This window comes from Lytechinus variegatus, chromosome 1, assembly GCF_018143015.1.
Source record: "Lytechinus variegatus isolate NC3 chromosome 1, Lvar_3.0, whole genome shotgun sequence".
NCBI lineage: Eukaryota > Metazoa > Echinodermata > Echinoidea > Temnopleuroida > Toxopneustidae > Lytechinus > Lytechinus variegatus.
In genome coordinates, this window is record NC_054740.1 from 10,603,172 (window position 1) to 10,625,117 (window position 21,946).

Genomic DNA, 21,946 nt, shown 5'->3' on the forward strand with positions numbered 1-21,946 from the left:
AGAATAATCAATTTCATTTGAGAAATGAGACCTTACCTACCCTACAGCTGCTGTTCAAGGACCATGTGCATCCCTACTAACAGTTCATTTAAACACATAGGGAAATTTAAACCATTGAACTTCTGAATATTTCATTAACAGCAGATGTAAAATAAGAAGGTTATGACATTTTAAAATTGTTCCTCATAAATCAGTTATATGCAACACATGGGTGATAGTCAAATGTGAGATTTAATAAATGTATAGGCAAGGAGTGAGCTGAAATTGTCTTTTTCCATACATGTTTTCCAGAAATGATGATCTCAAACACCGAATCAATGGTCACGACTCTTTCAGAAATTGTAGTTCCATATGATGAGAGGTGGGATGAGAAATTTCTTTTGCAACACCCTGATGAAGTGCAACCAGAGCACCAGACACTTGTAGACACCTGGGGAGCGTTTCATGAAAGGACTTGTCGGAAGTTTTATCCGACAAGTCCCATTTTGTCCAACAGTTACTATAGTAACAGTGCCTCTAGTCTCAGCCAATCAGAATCAAGGAAAGATGTCATATCTGACATCCTGTCAGACAAAAATGTTGATGAAACGGTCCCCTGGTTCCAGGAAAACTTGGCTGGAGATGTTTCCATATTCCAGAAGGCATGTGTCCATACCAGAACAATATAGTATACCCTTAACAGACATTGTTCTGCATCCCCAGGAAGTGGGTGGGTGGGGTGGAATTGATGTCTAAATTGTGGCCTTCAGCGTGATCTCAGGTTCTTGTCTGGTGTCATTTATTCCCGCATTTATTTTGGTGACACCAAGATTCTGGTCTGCTCTTGATCAAATGGCATGATTGGGGGCTCTTGGAATTTGTGAAGTTCTTGATAGATTCCAATTCACTTTACTCATGGTGACACCAATAGTCCTACCTGTTCTTCACCCAGTGGTATGTATTCCAGTTCTAGGATTTTATTAAATTCCTGACGTATTGATAGAAGTTCAGATATGTTTGTAGCTGATGTTCTCCATACTCTTGCTGATATCCTTAGCCAGTTTTTGCATTACAATGATATCTGACTCATTGTCTCGTATCAGTTGTGTTGTACTTGGACTATAGGTTCTACAGTTGACAGAAATGTCAGTGGCGACTGCACTTTGTCGTGATAAGAATTTATTGAAAGGTCTCTATATTGGTAGGAAATGATATTATTGTTGTAATTTCGAGGTCTTCCTTCGTCAATGGTAGCAAGAGTTGTCTGGAGAGTTTCATTCCTTGGAATCGCATCATTAATCCTGTGACTCGGCTTATCTTCCTCAGCAAACACAAAGCTTTGATCACTCGATTCTAATATCACATTGTTGAACGAAGGGGTCGCCAAAGTGTCTTTAGTATCTTTAATCTTTAAACTTTCCTGGACTCCTGCAGTCATCTGCTGAATCTGGTTTCTTGAATCCAGTTTTGTATCACTAGTTGGGTCGCCGGATGTTAATAGAGGCTCACCTTCTGGCATCCTTTCACCGTTTGGACACTGAACTACTTCTTTTGCCCACTGATTGTCTGATTCAAGCTTTATAGGCCTATCATTAGTTAAATTAAAAGGTGTCGACAAAGGCTCGCTGGGAATCTCTTCACCATTCAGACTTTGCTCTACTTCTGTTTTATCTGATTCCAACTTTACCTTGATGGAGTCGGCATCTGTCAACAAAGCATCCATTTCTTTTGCCTTTCTGTCATTCTGACTTATATCTCTTCCTAACAGACCCATTGTTTTCAGGTTTACGTCACTGGAGTTGGGAATTCTTGACAAAAGTTTGATAAAAGGATATGAGTAAATTACAAACTCTCGATCTCCATTAATAATGGAAATCTCACTGCTTAGGTTGACAAACAAGTTTTTTTTCTTACTTATGCAAGAATATTCAATGGTAACAAGGTGGTTTGCGAACACTGAGTCTCGCCTGATTTGTGATCAATAAAATATGCAATATAATCTTTTGACCCCTAGATGTCCTTTACACACACCCTTCTCATCGATTACCTAAGGATCTATGTACCAAGTATGAACATGATGTGATGCAGAAATAAAGAAATGAGAGAGCTATAGTTGAACAAAAACTTCAAAAAAAAAAATGATGAACATGACCACATAACAATTGACCTTTTGACCCCTCGATGACCTTCAACCTCACCATCCTCATGCATATCTGACATTCCCAAGGATCATATTTACCAAGTATATGAACATTATTGATGCAGAAATAAATTAAATGAAAGCTAGTTGAACAAAAACTAGCAGAAGTGTGATGACCAATATTTTCTCATTTTCTGCCATTTGGCGCAGGCTTTTTTTTTGGAACCCCTGACAAAAACGTTCCGTTTGTAATGGCTTTGAAAGATAAGACATCCGAGCATCTATTAACATCAAAACATAGATATCATAATTTGAAAAAAAATGATAGACTTTTCAAAACTGTCCCGTTTTTTTACGCACTGTATAAGAAAGAAACATTGAACCATATTTTGAAGCGTCCAAATGACAGATATTTCAGAATCTTGGACTCATTCTTATCTTTAATTAAAGGACAAGTCCACCCCAACAAAAACTTGATTTGAATACAAAGAGAAAAATTCAACAAGCATAACACTGACAATTTCATCGAAATCGGATGTAAAATAAGAAAGTTATGACATTTCAAAATTTCGCTTCATTTCACAAAAACAGTTATATGAACGAGCCAGCAACATCCAAATGAGAGAGTCGATGATGTTATTCACTCACTTTTTCTTTTGTTTTTTAATGTTTGAAATATGAAATATTTTGATTTTCTCGTCATTGTCATGTGAAATGAAGTTTCATTCTTCCCTGAACACGTGGAATTCCATTATTTTAACATTTTGTGCTTCAGGCAAGGAGGTCCTAATCATCAAATTCGTAAAAATTGAAACATTGTATAATTCAAACAATAAAAAAAAAGAAATAGTGAGTGACATCATCAACTCTCTTATTTGGATGTAACTGGCTCGTTCATATAACTATTTTGTTAAAAATAAGCGAAACTTTGAAATGTCATAACTTTCTTATTTTACATCCGATTTTGATGAAATCTTCAGCATTGTGCTTGTCTGATTTTTCTCTATTGATTCAAATCAACATTTTTCTGAGGTGGACTTGACCTTTAAACGAAGACATTTGACACCTTAAATGTATTCGATATTTCGATTGTAGTTCGTTTTTGTCTCACCTGCGAAGCAAAGTGAGACTATAGGCGCCGCTTTTCCGACGGCGGCGGCGGCGGCGACGTCAACATCAAATCTTAACCTGAGGTTAAGTTTTTGAAATGACGTCATAACTTAGAAAGTATATGGACCTAGTTAATAAAACTTGGCCATAAGGTTAATCAAGTATTACTGAACATCCTATTAGAGTTTCATGTCACATGACCAAGGTCAAAGGTCATTTAGGGTCAATGAACTTAGACCATGTTGGAGGAATCAACATCGAAATCTTAACCTGTGGTTAAGTTTTTGAAATGTCATCATAACTTAGAAAATATATGGACCTAGTTCATGAAACTTGGACATAAGGTTAATCAAATATCACTGAACATCCTGCATGAGTTTCATGTCACATGATCAAGGTCAAATGTCAATTAGGGTCAATGAACTTTGGCCGAATTGGGGATATCTGTTGAATTCCCATCATAACTTTGAAAGTTTATGGATCTGATTCATGAAACTTTAACATAATAGTAATCAAGCATCACTGAACATTTTGTGCAAGTTTCAGGTCTCATGATTAAGGTCAAAGGTCATTTAGGGTCAATGAACTTTGGCCGAATCGGGGGTATCTGTTGAATTACCATCATAACTTTGAAAGTTTATTGGTCTAGTTCATTAAACTTGGACATTAGAGTAATCAAGTATCACTGAACATCCTGTGCACGTTTCAGGTCACATGACCAAGGTCAATGAACTTTGGCCGAATTGTGTGTATCTGTTGAATTACCATCATAACTTTGAAAGTTTATGGATCTGATTCATGAAACTTGTAGGATGGGGGGTCGGGTGTCCGGACACTTTATCTTTTTGAAGCCTTCTTTTTTGTCTGTGGATTACACTAAAAATATGAATTCATTACTTGTAATCATTATCTATTTTGTTACTTATAATATTTCCTAACATTTTGTACTAAAAATTGATGAAACTTCGCTTGTAAATTTTTCCAAATGACATTCTAAAATTGATCGTCCGGACACACAACCCGTCCGGATACACAACAACTGGGTATACATAAGAGTAATCAAGTATCACTGAACATCCTGTTCGAGTTTCAGTCACATGATCAATGTCAAAGGTCATGTAAGGTCAATGTACTTTGGCCATGTTGGGGTTTTTTGTTGAATAACCATCATATCTCTGTAAGTTTATTGGTCTATATATAGTTCATAAAAAGTGGACATAAGAGTAATCATGTATCACTGAACATCTTGTGCGAGTTAGAGTAGTATTCAAAGTCAGCACTGCTGCTACATTGAACCGCGTGATGCAGGTGAGACGGCCAGAGGCATTCCACTTGTTTAAATTAGGTCGGCATAATGTTTTACATTACATTTGTTTTCTTCTAGTTGTCTCAAATATAAACAAGGAGTGAATATGATTCCATTGCATTTATATTCAGGGAAATGATATATTAAATTCTTACCTTCGTATGAGAGAATGGTCTTTGTTGGCAGCATGAAAATTAAACAGTGGTCAATTCCTCTCCGAGATGTGACACCGCTATGATTGTCACAAATCGGTATTCTGAACATTGTCTTTTCCCTGTCATATCTCTCAAAGTTTCCACCCATCTTTTCGGAAGCAAACCAATCAAAATCATTCCAGTTGGAGCCCTTCTAGCCAGGGCTAAACAGTTGTCGGCATCCCGCAACTACGTGTATATAGATGCGCTTAATTACAAAGAGAGACAGGGAGCTAGCTGTGAAGGATTTTAGAGGAGAAGTAGAAAAGAAAGGAAAACAGAGAGAAAAAAAAGAGGAATAAATATGTAGGGCCTAAGTAATTTTAGCATGAAAAAATAATTTTGAAAATTGTCATGGATGATGAGTGAAAATAATACCACAATCTAATCTAAATAATATCATTTTATGCTTGACATTCAGTCGGCAGGTTATCGGGATAATTGGTACTAAAAGATATGACAAAATTTATGACTGCTACCCCCCTGTCATAACTTTTGTCATGTCTTTTGCTTGTACAAAGGATTACGCGCATTTATTAAAGCCGCGTATTTTTGCTGCGCGCTAAAGAGAAGAGACAAAATTTATGACAATTTTTGTGACAAAAGTTAATACCGATTTTGTCATATCTCTGAGAAAAGATAAAATATGGAGAAAAGACAATGTTCAGAATACCGCCCCTGGGCGCATTTCAGGTCACATGACCAAGATCAAAGGTCATATAAGGTCAATGCACTTTGGGGGTATTTGTTGAATTGGCATGTAGATCATAAAACATATACATAAGGGTAATCAAGTATGTTTTACACATGTCTTAGGTGACATAATAAGGGTCAAAGAATACCGATTTTGTCATATCTCTGAGATAAGATAAAATATGGAGAAAAGATGTTCAGAATACCGCCCCTGGGTACAATGATGGATCCAGGGGGGGGGGGGTGTTTCATGAAAGTTGTCAGCACTAAATTGTCAGTGCTGACAATTTCAGTGAAAGCCTTGGTTTTGATTGGATGTGAGCACTTGCCTCTGACTATTACTATGGTAACTGTCGGAGAAAGCCAACTTGTCGGTGACAACTTTCATGAAACGCTCCCTGGCTCATGCGCCCAACCCCCCACCCAGCCCCCTTGATTGAGAGTATGCATATAGTCACGGTCAACAAAAATGCAAATAAAAATGTCGCTCACAATGTGTCCCCCCCCCTTCAAGAGTCACAGCCAATGTTATTAATGAGAATTTGTTTTTTGCTTGTCAAATTTTCCCAGGGAAAATGTGCCCCCCCCCTTTGGAAAATCCTGGAACCGCACCTGCCTGGGTAACTTACTATAATTATGTTCTTTATTCTAGGGAGCCGAGGGAAAGCTTTGTTCTCAAAGGGACTTCGCTGGAGAATGAAGGGGGGGGGGGGGCATTGTACGCGTCCGATCAGTAGGCATTCACCATTTACGCCTATACTATAAAAGCAAGTGCACCCCAACAGAAAAAAATATTTTAACGAAAAAAAGGAGACTAAATGAGAATATCATTTACAATTTCATCGAAATTAATAGAAGATAAGAAAATCGTGTAGAATTTTGGGTTTATGAAATCAACATAAAAATGGTTGAGGAAGAATCTAAGTTTGTTTTGCGTTATGGGGGGGGGGGGGTCACATCTCTTATACTAAATAATGAAATGCAATACAGAAAGCTACTGTTTTGTGAAATTTAGCGAAATTTTAAAACGTCACAAAACTTTAAATTTATTCGATATTTCCTTAATTTATTCAAAGGAAAACTTGTATGTTGGGGTGGACTTTCCTTTTAAGGAAGTGACGACTGTTATAATTATGTACATTAATGTAGACGGGGATGTCAAAGTGAGAAAGTTGATTGAGGAAAGGCCGGGTTGATAGAGGAAAGGATGGCGGCGGAGCCTACTTAATAGCAACTGGTGTATAATTGATAGTTTGAGGTGATTGACCTCCGAAAGTCCTATAATCAAGAAAAAAAAGAAGACGGAAAGATAGCAAAGGAAACGGAAACGGAAACGGATGAGTAATATAATTTACCAAACAGTATGTAAATATCTATCACAAAATATTTTTCATTTGCCTCACCTACCAGAATTCCAGGTTTGGTGCGGTTGAGAATTATACACGCAGCATGCAGCACCCCAGCACCTTCGCTTCCCATATATAGCCCCCATCGTAAGAAGCAATTATACAAAAGAAACATAATGGACTGAAAAAGAATCTTGATGATGATTATTAGTGGATAGTCTGTTCAGAGTTGGCCGGAGTGTGAATTACAGGTACTAAATATCGCCTCAAATAATGTTTGAGCAAAATGCAAAATAGTTAGAAATGCAAGGGAAATACTGCGAAATATATTTCTTGAACATTGTCAGGTATTGCCTATAATAGGTGTGCTGTACCAGCTGTATAATTTCTCCCTGTACCTCCTTGTAGGCCTACATCTTATTAAATCCCAACATTTACAATTTTTTCCCCAGCATTTTCAAAATAGGCAAGAAATACGTAAATTTCCTGAGTATTTGCCAATCCTGATTTTATGCTCATATATTCACTCTAAACACTCATAACTGAGCCGTGACAAATTTATTTTTGAAATCCTGCCGAGGAAATCAGTCTTTATACCGTTAATACCAAACTATTATCGTGTTTAACCTAGCATTCACAAAATGAAAATCCATCAATTAAAATATGATCACTCATCTGATCTGCCCTTTTGAATAACGAATTGAACTGGAACTGAATTTCCAACCATGCCTCGTTCTGTATACTTTTTTTAAATAAAAATACTTTTGAAATTGGCATATAGGTCCATTTCGCTGGTAAACCTCTCCTCCCCAAAATATCTGCATTTTTTATGACCAATAGCGATAAAGCCTAAAAAATATTTGTGATATGAGATCCATGCGATGACAGGTATGAACCGAATCACTCGAGGTCAGAAGAATTGAGGGGAAAATCCCCTGTCGGCGTGTTTGCCGTGAGAGGGTGCGCTCACTCAAAGCAGCAGATATGGCGACAAGGATTGCATTGTTAAACGCCAAAAGAAAGTAAGAAAATTCGATTTTTATCAAATTATTTTAGTCTAATGTACGAAATTTATTGATGGGAAATGTTAGTATGGACTAGTGTGTGATTTTGCAGGTTTTATATGGCGTTCTGTGTTGTTTGTGAACGAAAATTGGTACTGTGTCTGTGTGACATTTTGATGAATGAATGAAACTGCTGACCGGATATTACACGGGAAAAAAATGTATTTGATTCTGTATACTAAATTATCGTCCTCTGTGACTGTGTTGGTTATTTTGGCCTGGCCAAGCCGGCGAGCTGTGGATGGATGTAATCATGAAATTATTCAAATTAATGAACTACAATGTACATGTAACTTGCGCTTGCTGTCAAATGTCGGCATGTCACCAGATGTTTGACTTTGTCTTTGCAAAACTATCAAATTTCAAACTAGAATTTCGATAACATTGATTAACTTGATCATTTAGTTCTAACAACTTTTAGGTCTAAAGTCAAAACCCCCCAAACTTTTTTTCTACATTTTCATCGCAAATTTTGTGTTTTTTCCCCAAAAAATCTTGGCCAAAATGTCCCAATGCAACTGCCATATTAGATCAACCAGTCATGCCAGTCACAAAACTCCGGTCCAGAGCAAGTCAAAGTTTGGTCAAGTGACAAGTTTCTTATCTTTTTTTTTTTTGAAAAGAAGTCAGTCGAGTCAAATGAAGAGCAGGATTTCAAGTTGTGCCATTACATCAGTGCAATAACATGACACTAGACCACAAGCAAATACATCTACATGTAGATAATGCAGATTTGTATCCTCGAATCGCTAACTTCTGCTCTGGCCTCTAGAAATTCTTTACCTCCATTTCGCTGAATTTTCTTTCATGTTAATATCTGATTCCAGTGTTAAATTCTTGGCAATTTTGTTACCCCAAATTTAATGCTTTAAAGCCACTTGAAAGTTTTTGTTTCAATCTTCACAATTTCTCTTTCAGATTAAAAAAAATATATAGGCCTATATATCAAAATTATTTTTGGGGAGGGTGGGGCTGCCACTTTCATTATTTCTTAAAACTGATTGCCAAAGACAATGGTTTATTCTTACAGAGGCTTTAGAGCACATACTGTAGAGCTCAGTTTTAGCTATAAATCTCTCTTATCAGTTGGGGGACATTGCCAAGATAAGAGTTTCCCTCCCACAATATCATCTCCAAAAAGGAGCCTAATAATCAAATTTGAGTAATGCTATCCAATTTGACATGCACATGTTGTCTTAAATTTCAGAGACCTTTTCAAAAACATTCAGTGCAAAAGATAGATGTTTGTGGTTAATTGTGCAAATTTGGTACTAACATTTGTTTGCTCAGAATGGACGAAAAAAGATTGTATATAAAATATATTGGTATTTTTTTTAGATTCGTAAGTTGTCATAGTGAACTTCTACAGTGTGTGGTGACTAGTAGCTGATGTCCTCAACAAAAAGTTGACTTGAATAATAAGAGAAATTTATATTTATCGAACATTTGGCTGAAATTTCATAAAAGGTTTCAATCGAATTAAGAGTATGACGTTTGAAATTTTTGCTTATTTTCCTCATAAGTACTTGGGGAATGCTGTGTATACACCTAATTTGGGGAATTTCCCTGAATGGGTCTTGTTTGTTTGGGTATGAATGTGCTACACATGTATAAAAGAATTATCAGGTACTTGTATTTGCCTGAATTCTCATAAATTTGTGCATATTCTTGTAATTGAGTGTGTATGAAAGCATAGATCTCTCGAAACATTTCAACTTTTCCTCCACAAAGAGATACATGTATCAGACACAGTGCATACCGGTAATTATATTTTATGCCAAAAAAAGAGCAGGTATTGTGTTGGTTCTCTGCCATCTTCTATGCTACTTAAAATACAGTCTCCTAATATTTTCCCTTGCAAATCAGCTACCCTTTTAAAGTTTATGTGGGACAAAGCTCTTCACTTTCTACTTCAATGTTTACAAATTCATCCACTAGGTGGGTGTTTATACAGGGTCCATTGTTTCATGTAATTAGTTTTGTTTGGAAACAGTATGTGTCTTGTGCCTTGATCAGCACTGCAAATAAATGGCAGAGACTGTATAAACAAAGACACTACCCTCGTTCAATAGAATCATAAACCTGATTGCAAACACAAAGCATGTTTATGGTAGGAGAATATTTGACTGTAGTGATTAAAAAGGATATCCTATTTTTAAGTCCACCCATCATCATGCATCCTAGTCTGTAAGCAGAAGACACTTAAACAAATTCATACTATGTCTGTAGTGAAGACGAATACCCCCAACTCTCTGTGCCAAATAAGTTAATAAGATCCAGCCACCATACATAGTGAATCTAGTCTCACTACTTCAGACTCTGCACTAATTGCAAAAACCAAGGGGTCTGTGCCTGCAGACTATTGTATAATCATGATTGATATCTCCATTCTCTTCAACAATTATATAATTCTGCACAATTGCCTTTCCAAATATGCAATTTTTAGCATTATTTTGTTATTTCAAAGATCTTAAAGACCGACGTAAAATTGATTGAACTGATCGACACATATTTGAAAAACATTTTCCTGTGAAAAAGTGTCAAATGAATGAAGCCAAAGATTTACTGTTAGGTTTGCATTATGCTGCCCCAATACAGGTACAGTCAATCATTTGCTTTTGAAACAATTTTTTAGATCAGATTATGCAATACTTCTATAAACCAACCTTTTCCTTGAACAAACAGATTTCTCTGGTCCCAATAAACATGTTGACCAATATTAAAGGCAAATTTTACCACTGTCAGGTGCCATCCAAAATTAAAGACCTACATTTGTATTATATACTCATTATTGATCAAATACATGTAATAACAAATATAATTTACATTTTATTTGTAAGTACAGTAATTACTATTATATAATTTAACGTTTTTCATTATTAATATATAATTTCAAGTCATACTTTGCCATTTATAAATGATGCCTTTCAACTAATTCCAATATTTATGAATAATGACATTGAGTACTTCTTTATTTATAAATGATTTCAATTCAATTTTCCATTATTTATAAGTAATGATTTTTGGTTTTCCATTATTCATAGATAAGTTTGTCAAATTATTGATTATTTCTAAATAATGATTATTCATTAATGATGACAGTGCACATTTCTTTAATTATGAATAATTGTTGAGTTTCTCATTATTAATAAATAATAATTATTTGTTAAATAATAAAAATGTCTACTTAATTATTTATCAATATTTTTTTTGAGTGCACCATTATTTATAAATAATGATTATTTAGTAATGATGACATTTTAAATGTCTTTATTTATAAATGATATCCCATAGTTTTTTATATGTAATGTTCGAGTTTTCCATTATAATGCAAGAATCCAATATAAGAATTATTATTATTGAATATAATGCAATATTTCAAATCTTTTATCAGTCAAAACAAGGAGAATGTCCGATGTCAGAAGTGCTTGGAGATGGGTCACTGGACCTACGAGTGTACCGGCAAGAGGAAGTATGTGCATCGGCCGTCCAGGATATCAACACTCAACAAGAAGCTGAAACAGAAGCAGAAAGAAGATGAGCAAGGGGCCAAAAGGTTAGTCAGATATTGGACATCGACTGGGGAGTGTTTCATAAAAAGTACCGATTAATCGCTAATTAAGAACAATTCTGATAGGTTCATAGTCGGTCCTTTGAGCAAAATGCGCATGCTACAACGATTTTGATAAGCTATGTAATTTAGCAATTGTTAACCTTTGTGTCATTGGAAACTGGTGGTATTTCACCACTTGAGAGTTAAATGTTATTTTGAGTTGTGCTTAAATACCAATTGGGCATGATGTAATACACAATTTTCTTGATTAATACACAGTAGTGCGCAGCCTCTTTTTGCATGATTTGATCATTGCGGTGATTCCTTTTATACCGCACGCAACTGGGAATTTAAGTTGCATTTAAATCTTTTTGAAATACCTGAGCCTTTTTCCAGAGCATTTGGACCGGAATGGCAAGGAGCCTCTATCATCAGTCTTAGAGATTGACTGTGGGGCTGATTTTTATGATCGATCACATACAATAATCAATGCAATCAATCATAGAAATCAGTCACATGGGGAAGCTATTGTGTGTAAACAATGATTTGACCCCCTCCCCCAGTCTTCCTCTGCTGGGCACCTTCCGGTAATTACTACCCAACTGTGAACTTAATATACCCCCCTCCTTGTTTAATGGGGAGAGGGGAGGGGGGGAGCTAACTTGTAGTCCTGTCCCCTCCTAAAGATGTATTTTTTTACGAAAGAGAAGTAAGTGTATAGACTTGCACACAGTCAAAACTGTCTATCAAGGCAAACTTAGGGTATAAAGAATTAAAGGATGGTGGCCTTAATAATAGACATGTTTCAAGTGGGAATTAATTCCAGTGGAAGTTGAAGATGCATGCAGGTTTTCACTTTAGACAGGTGGCCGCTTTATAGACAGAATTGACTGTATGTCTGTATTGAATCTGTTTCAAAGTCCGAAGACTAATCCACTGGGCCACAACGCTCCACAATTATAGCCTCCATAATAGCGCTAGGTGGGGATTCAAAACTTCTACACAGAATTGTGAAACTCATTAATATGCTAATTTATGCGCATTTTTTCAAAATTCACAAAAATTGCTTAGAACTTCTTTATTTTATTGACTAATTGTGATTTTTTTGCTTCCATGTGATAAAGCTTCATGAGGTTCACCAAACTTCTACACAGAATTTTGACTAGAGAAATTTTTATGCTAATTGATGCATATTTTTTAAAATCCACATAAAGTGCTTCTTCCTTATTTGTTGACCAATTTTGATTTTTTTCTTCCATCTCGTAAAGCTTAATGAGGTTCCCCAAACTTCTACACAGAATTTGTGAAATCTAGAGAATTCGAGTAGAGAATTCTTATGCGAAATTTATTCATAAATCACAGGCCGAATTTCAAAATGCTTCTTCTTCATTTCAAGTCCGATTTCAATTCTGTTTGCTTTATGTGATAGCACTAGGTAGGGGATATTCAAAACTATTACACAGAATTTTGAAACTCATTGAATATGCTAATTTATGCACATTTTTCAAAATTCACAAAAATATGCTTAACTCCTTAATTTGTTGACCGATTTTGATTTTTATGCTTCCTTCTGGTAGAGCTTCATGAGTTTCACCAAACTTCTACACAGAATTTAACAATTTTGACTCGAAAAATTTGTATGCTAATCTATGCATATTTTTAGAAATTCACATAAAATGCTTCGGTATTTGTTGACCAATTTTGATTATTTTTCATCCATCTGGTAGAGCTACATGAGGGTCACCAAGTTTTTACACAGAATTTTGATATTTTGCCAAAATTATTTTGCTAATTTATGCAAAATTTATTCATACATGTAGATCACAAAAATAACTTTTCTCCTTCATTTGTTGAGCAATTTCAATTTTGTTTGCTTTATATGCTAGATCTATGTAGGGATACTAAATTTCTACACAGACTTAGAAACTCATTAAAAATGCAAATTTATGCATATTTTTCAAAACTAAGTGCTTATTTAGTTTTTTGACTGATTTTGATTATTTTGGTTCCATCTGAGAGCTTCATGAGGTTCAATAATTTTGATTGTTTCCTCAATTTATATCACCAATATAATACATTACAGTGTCAACTGGGCTAAAATTAAAAATCGTGTTAAATTTTGTTGCGAGATGATGAGCTCCACATCATTGATGTGCTAGTTTTTAGAGTGAAAAAGAATATACCAAAAACCAACACATTTAGACCTTCATAAGGATACATGTATCAGTCAACTGTTTGACTTTTTTAATATTGCATTAATTGCATTTCCCATGAATTCACTTTGTGTGTTCTTTTCCATTCGTAAGCACTTTTTAATTACTCTCCCTGGTTCGTATCTGCTTTGAATTTCAGAACACAGTTCTGATTCATCTCAAAATTTTTTCTGTTATTGCTCATTTCAGGCTAGAGAACTCAAGGAGTGACAGCAGCTCTGATGATGAAAGCGACGAGACATCGTCAGGAACCATTGATTCCGATTCTTCTTCCACGATCAGCTCCGAAGACGAATCAAGCGATGACGACCTCAGCTCCAAAGAGGATTCCGATTCTGACTCGTCCGGTACGAGCGACTCAGATTCAGACAGCAGCGATGATAGCGTGCCTCGGAAAAAGCGCAAACGATGAAAGGATGTGAGTGGGATTCAGCGACATTTGCAGTGTAGTTGAACTGCCTCTGATGCCAATTGGACAAGATTGATATTTATAAAGACAATATCGATAGGCTGGATCGGAATTCGCCAAGATACTTTTGCACAGGGCTGCGTTTGTCCCGCTCAGAGCACCGAAAGCATTTGGGTACTCTGCCGTTGAAGCCAATGATTACATTCGCTTTGGTGCAATATTTTAGAAGATCAAGCAATTTTTGTATACCAGGGACCCTTTGCCGTGTTTCCGTCTTTTGAATGTATTTTGATATTATTGTATAGTGAATTGAATTTTCAATTTGAATCAATATTATAATGAATGTGTCTACATTACATGGATATGCCATTTCATGTAATGTCATTGTAAATAATGTTATAACGGGGGCAACAGACAAGTCTGCTGGGACCGGGGCCCGGCTTGGGGGCGGTGCTTAGTAGGAAGTTTGGTTAGTAACATGAATTGATATAAAAAAGCAAGTGAATATTAAAGCTGAAGGCAAACTTGTCTCTTTTGACAAGAAATAAATTATTTTGGAATTTAATTTCATGAATCATCCATTGCAAAACACAGTCATAATTGTGTTTATTCAAATAATTGAAAAGAAATTCAACAGATATTGCTACCAAAATAGTTGTCTCGACGCAGGAGGCAGTAACATTGTCCTTGCAGAAGTAATACTGTATGGCCATTTTTCAGAAGGGACAATGTATTTAATTTAAATTCAGATTCCAGTCAATAATTATTCATGTACTCAAATTTTGATTTAAATGTTTCTATTTTGATCTTGTCATACATCCAGGGCCCCAATGCATGGTAACAATGCTTAACAGCTAATTGAAAGTTAAGGATTTCATGGAAATTCAAGTTAGCATAGCATACATGTAGCTGTAGTAACTTTTATGATGATATTCAAAATGATTAAAAAATCTAAATAACCAACCTCAAAAAGTTATTAGTCATGTGTACAGATCCCCCATCCATTCCATATACCATGTAAACATGACTATTCAAAGGATAGCTCTACAGCCTTTTGATTTGAAATTATATGTGTATAATCATTTATTTCACACATATATACTACCAATAGGGTAAATTTGTGTATAATTGTATTACATTTTTTCCTCTTTTTTTTGAGGGGGGTGGACAAAAAATGGTGATATTGGATAGAAAAAGCAGTAGAAAAGATGAAATGATAATTGGGTACTTGATCGAAATAAAATGTCATGCACATTTTCTCCTTTTTATATGATATGTAATTTTCTATGATGAGGAATTCATTATGAATTACAATTGTAATAAACACCATAATTAGCATAATAATGTGCAATAGGCCTACATGTGGACCTATGTGTATTCATAAAGGCTGAAAAACATATTTGTAAGTCAAGTTTTCAAGGGTTTTCTATGACAAGGAATTTATTGCAGTCATAAATGGCATAACTGGCACACTGAGCCAACAAGTACATGTATTTGTATGGACTTCTTTGTCAAATTTGTTGTATACCCCCTAAATTGAATAGTACAACTCTAATTGGGTGTTCTATAATGAGAAATTTATTTATCACATCAGATTATAGCAATTTTAACTGATGTGAATAAAGTAACAGAATGAGCTACATGTACATGTACATATGTAGTAACATACGGTTGACTTATCTCATGAAACATGCCTTCAAAAATCAAACCAAGATCCGGCAGAAGAAATGAAAAAACTTAATTATTTTCAAATATTGTATTTTTTGTCATCACCCATTGGTCTGATTGGCTGCCTGTTTGGGAGCTGGTGTCCTTATTTGCTAGAGTTCCTGTGAGTAGTGAGCTGACCGGGCTAGTCCCTTAAGTTGTCGGTGAACGGAGCAGTGAGCACGAGGGCACCAGGCCCCGCCAGGATGTAGCTGAGATTTCTGAGAAGTGATGCAAATATACAATCAAATGCGTTTAACTATGAAGCAGAATTTTTAGGTTATGAAGTTAAGTTGTAGATTTGTTTATATTTGTAGATTGTTTTATAAAAGAAAATTTTCTGAACCAGTGCGATGAGCGAGTTTTGACCGTACAGTATGTGTGTTCTACAAATCTACACTATTATTATTTTTTGGCTTATCTAGCAGGAATGAAAAAATAACAAATATATTGTACATGCCAGATGTACATATAAAATAATATTAAAAATGAGAGAATAAACGGTCACGTTATTAAATTTTTCATCTGTCATTTATCCTTGTCAGTGGAAACACTAGATAAGTTGTATTTTTCAAGATTTCTTAATAAGCAATGACAAGAAGTCCACATAATTATGCTACTCATCATTAAATGTTTAAAACTAGTATTACATGTCATTAATCAATTCCTTGTTATAGAAATCACCAGAGGAGCTGTATCATTTTATGTTTAAGGATTGATGGTGATTGCACTACTTAAATTCATAAATCAATTCCTCATCATTCAAAAGGCTTTGCAGAGCAAAGTTTAGACCTCATGAATTGTACGAATTCTATTCATTATAAAAATCTTTATGATGACACCACAAAACGATCAATATCCAGATATTTGCATTTATTCTTGACTGAGGTGTAGTAGACTCTCGAGAGATCACAGAGATATTGTACAATCCCCTGTGAGGATCTTACAGAGCCGCTACGATGTCTTTTCAGGGCTATTATCTTTAGTGTTTGAAATTTTGTCTGAGTCTGCACTGAACGAAATCATGGACCTTACTGTACAATGACTTTGAATCTGTATTATAATCATATGATCATTGTGTACCCCCCTCAGGAAGTTGTATAATTACAGGGATGCGATCACCTGACGAGAACATTTTAGTGATTATAGACGGAATATCATATAAAAAATTGAATAATAAAGAGTAAGGTTTAACTTGTTATAGGGGGCATTTTTTATTGCAAACACAAATGGGAAAATTATAAAGGGCATCAAAAGTATTATAGAGATAATAACAGGGCTGCCAAGTAGTACTGATTTTCACTATTTAGTATTTAATAAAAAAATGAGGAGAATACTTATGCTTTCATGCAAAATACTGATCTCTCAAAATTTCAGTTTTTTAGTTGTCTTCAGATAGTATTGCTTTAAAATACTTATTACCTTACCAAAATAATGATTTTAGTTTTTTAAATTCTGAAATGCTCTTTTTAAAGTTGGCAGTTCCGCTTTTTTTTGGGGGGGGGGGAATGTGGGGTATTCAGGCCAGTCATCTGAGCATCCACATCTTCCCCCTCATGGCCTTGGGTTTTACATTAATAAGGTTTAATGAAAAAGATAAAGTGGGTAATATTTCAAGGTCACAGAGTCAATACCTTTTACTATATTGCATTGTGTAATGCATGCAAGTCCTGCCAAGGTTTCTCCACTTGTTTATTCAGTACAGGAAATTTTTGTCATGCAAATGTAATTGAATGAACTAAATGTCAGTTAAGACCGTGTGGCCTGTTTTCTGAATTTTGGTTGTAGTTTAAATCCTTGTCTGAACTTGTATTTTAAATATGTCACATTCTGACACTTTCTTTAACAGTAGAGGTTCAATCCATGAAAAACATTGGTGCCCAAATCATTCATGATTTTCTGAAAATAACTTTTTCTTCACCATTAAATTATGAGGAATGAATACAATTTAGAAAATAAATATTCAACAAAACAAAATTGTGTAATTTTTGGCTTCATTTAATTTCAGTACCGAGTTCAGTAGACCAAGGTCAAACTCGACTTCAGAATATGGGCCGATATCACTTTGTCCAAAACATTTTCATTATCATATATGTGACTTTTTATGCATTTGCTACTCATGAACCCATTTCTTTTCTGTCTATTTATGATAACTCCAAGGAGCAGGTCCAAGCTATAGCATTGTTGTTGTGCTGACAGTTCAAAGTATCTTATTTTATGTTTAATACTATGTAGGTGCCACTAGGAATAAAGCAAGAACAATTTGTGTGTATTAGGTTGGAAATGATTTGCAAGCATTGTCAGGCTTAGATTTAAGATGATGTGGTAATAAGGTCTAGTAGATAATTGTGGAGTTAACTCTAATAGTCCTGGGGTGGGGGGTTCCCATGATTGCCCTCGATATTTTGTGTGTTATATCTGTAACTTAGAGGACTGTGCTATGTTGGTGACTATTTCCTTACTAGTTTCAAATCCAAATTTTTCAAAAAGAAAAAGGCAAAAAAGAGAGAAATCCATACATATGAATTGTAAAAAAAACAATTAAGTATATAAGAAATGGATTTAATAACAGAATCTTTTTCAAGTACAATTATTCAGAATGCTATTATGAGCAATCACCCAAACAATTAGCACTCTTAGGAGCTTTAGTGTTATGTGACTTGAAGAAAAAAAATATGATTCATGCATAAATTTAGCTACACAATGGCATAGATTATGTTATTTTTTCCATCATTCAATTTTTTTGTATGTATTTTTCACAATACATTATTATAAAATTTATTTTTCATCCTGTGCAATTTTGATATCAAACTGAATTTTTGATATTCAGAGTACAAGCAGATACTGTTTTAAGCACACTTTTAAAATACACTCTACTTCTATAAATTGAGATTTTGTTGGTTTGGGGAGTTGCACTGATATTCTTGCAATTTTTGCTGTTCTAGAAAAATATGAAGATTCAATATGAAAAAAAGTTATCTTTTGTTACAAAGTTATCAACAATTTCTATTTTTCAAGCTAATGTACATATTTAGGAATAATTTCTATTTTATTTTTCAAATTTTCCATAGACCTAGTAATACGGTGGCACTCCTGTGATTCTGTTTTTATTCAGACAGCCAATTATGTAGAGTTGGAAATGTGCTTCTTTATATCATCATATCATTTAAAATCTTGAATTGTTAATGATACTAGCAAAACAATGTGGGGGTGTTTCAAAGACAATCGTATCTGACTTCAAAGTCATGCTTAAGTGTTGATGTGCACATAATACTTAATGAGCATTCTTGTTGATTTGCTATGCAGCAAAGCGCATCCCATGAATGTGATCCAACCTATACATGTATGGAGATCTGTTATTTTCCATATGCTACTTGGAATTTAAGAACAATTTTTAGTCACTCTCAAATCTTGGTTAAACATCCCCTTAAATTGTTCTCTTGTGTCACATGTAATGTCAGATAGCTTGGACCTGCTCTTAAGTATTTGATTGTCTGTACTATATACTTTGCTTTGTAACCTTTATATTGTTTCTTTCTTGAAGAAAATGTAAGACCAGCAGCCGAGAAGATTCATTCAAGTGACAGGACCATAGCAGTTGACCCCGTTGATTGATGGTGGTAGGCCCGACACCTCACAAACATGGCTTGCTGTTCGGTTTGAGTTGGGGTCTTCCTGCCAGAATCACACAATTAGTGACATCACTACCAAAAGATCTACTTTTTAGTGTGCAGAGAGGGGCACTGGACACTGTTGTACATGGTATACAGCTTCCTTAAATGTAAGTGCTTTATTTCTGATTTCAATGATATTTGGTGTAGCCTAGAGTATGCAAGACAATGCCATTGGTTTTCCAGAAATTATTGCTCTGAGGGTTAAATTATTTTAGAGGTAGAAAGAGTATTGTGCAGCAGTTTCAAACATGTGGGGCTTTTTTTCCACATTTTGCCCCAATTGCCTATTTTGAATTCATGTTATTGTTTTTTAATCTTTGGAATCAAAATCCTTTCATGAAAATCTTTCAATACAAAATTCTTGAAGGCAACTTTGATATTGCCGTTTTTCTCTATTTACCTCCCTGTACTATCTGCTCTAGCTGTTGGTCAAAATTTATCTTTTATTTCACACTGTCCCAACATGATATCTGACATGACTGATTTGCTAAAAAGACAAAGAAATCATTTACAAGGAAACTTATATATTTTTCAGACTTAGATCTCATTATTTTTTTCATTAATTGCAGAGCCATGATACATGTAGAGCAGTGCAAATAATTTTGCAATAAATCTTCCCTTTTTTCTGTACATTTTAATTTTTGGACAGAATTTTTCAATCATTTTGGTCCTTTCCCCATTCACCATAAACTTTTTTTTTGAAAATGCCAAGTGTGTATCCATCATGTAAACACAGAATGCGAGAGATTTAGGCAAGACCTGTGTTGGATGATAATGATATTGTGATGAAGGTGGCTTCTCAATATCATTTCGTCTGCCAAAAAATAAAAAACAAAACAAAACAAAACAAAACAAAAAGACAAAAACTTTTGTCTTCTATACTCAATGTCCGATAAAAAGTTTAACTCATTTTATGAGGACTGTGCACTTCAATGGTTTTTCCACAATGTTCCCTCAATCACTGCAATACAAGTTAGTCTGGAATCTAGTCTTAGAAGTGCAATGTCAAATTTTGATTTCTGTCTGCCAGCAAGTGTTATTTGCTTTTCAAGAGCCTTGCTGCTGTAGTATTTCGAGTTGACCTTTATTATCACTATTTTGTATTGGGCCTTTTGCACGTTTGATGGAGCAGTTTAGCCAAGACGGCTTTGGAGCTTGGTGGCAGTGATCAAGGTTGATTAAGAACTGGTCTGCACTGCAAAGAAGAGAAGAGAGGACCTATGTTTGAAGAGAGCACTGTTGACTTCTGGAAATTTGTTTCAATTGCCTGTGACATTCTAGTTCTCTCTGATCAAAAGGATTAGTGTTCTTTTCAACCTATGTGTTGGTATCCATAGCTCTTCAAAACATTTCGTAACTGATCATCCACTTCATAACCAACAATAAGTTGTCAGAGAAGGTTTTTCATATTAAAAATATAGCCAACATGGTATTTGGACTTTAAAAAGGAAAAAAAAAAAGAAAATTAGTTATCTGAGTATTACTTTTTCTTATACTCTCATAAATTTAAGTCTGAAAGTTGAATAAAAGAAAAGATGCAATGTTTCTTGACACCATTTTTTGCGGACTGCTTGGAACTTTCACCGAGATTGCAGTGTTCGCATATCATGCTTGAATGAACCTTGAAATTCAAACCTTGTTTTCTCTGAACTTCTGCATTCAATCAAGTACTTGTAAGGATTATTGTTGATCAACTAGGAAAAGTTAAATATCATTTCAAAGCTTAGGGTGTGCTTTCTCAAGCTCAATGAAAATCTCAAAATTCATTTAGGGTGACTTATTGTTGGTTTTGGTGTGGCTGGTCACATTTGGTCGACATTACAGCACTCTGATGTACATGGCTCTTCCTAGCATAGTGCCACCTGGATTTTACTCTCTCGTTTATCCACATTTCCGTCTGTGGGTGATCCACTAGATTTTCAACCTTCTGTATTCTACATTTTCTGTTCTTTCCATGTTTATTCAATCATTGCTTCGTCTGATAAGTCATATCCTGTGTGAATGAGAATTGCATTTGTTCATGTGGCTGAATTCAAAAGGGGTTGCTGTATTTGGGAAGGCATTTGATGGAACTTGGCATTATCTGATTTGGTTGATCCAGTTGTCTTTCAAATTCACATTTCTTTACTGGGCTTCAAAGAAACATACATGTATGTGGTCCAAACCAGAGCTGCTTCTTCAACAAAGCTGAATAATTAGTTGTAGTCGGGCATTGTGTACTGTGGTCAATTGGTCATAGAGGATTGTAGCATTGACACAGGAAGGAACTAGCGTGGGACAATCTGTGATGATCAATGAAAGATGCTGGTCATAGAGGATTGCGACATTGACTATGGGAAGGAGCCAGAATTGGATGGCTCTTTGAGATCTGACCATGGTATTCACTGAAAGAGGTTTGTAATTCCTTTAACAGCCCCATCAGCATTCTCACATGGTGTTGCTATCATTCTTCAAGACCTGACCATGGTATTCAATGAAAGAGGAGTGTTGTACCTTGAACAACCTCAGCAGGATTCTCACAGGGATTGTGGCAGGGACTCAAGGGCACTCTGGCCCAT

The 21,946-nt window shown here is 35.2% G+C and overlaps 1 protein-coding gene across 1 annotated transcript; it reads left to right on the forward strand.

Moving 5' to 3' along the window:
• The first annotated feature begins 7,686 nt into the window (after nucleotides 1-7,686).
• LOC121427529 (zinc finger CCHC domain-containing protein 10-like) lies at nucleotides 7,687-20,789 on the forward strand. The gene is made up of 3 exons (XM_041624012.1): nucleotides 7,687-7,790; nucleotides 11,227-11,388; nucleotides 13,788-20,789. The coding sequence occupies exons 1-3, from the start codon at nucleotides 7,753-7,755 to the stop codon at nucleotides 14,008-14,010; spliced, it is 423 nt and encodes a 140-aa protein (XP_041479946.1). The 5' UTR covers nucleotides 7,687-7,752; the 3' UTR covers nucleotides 14,011-20,789.
• Nucleotides 20,790-21,946: the final 1,157 nt, after the last annotated feature.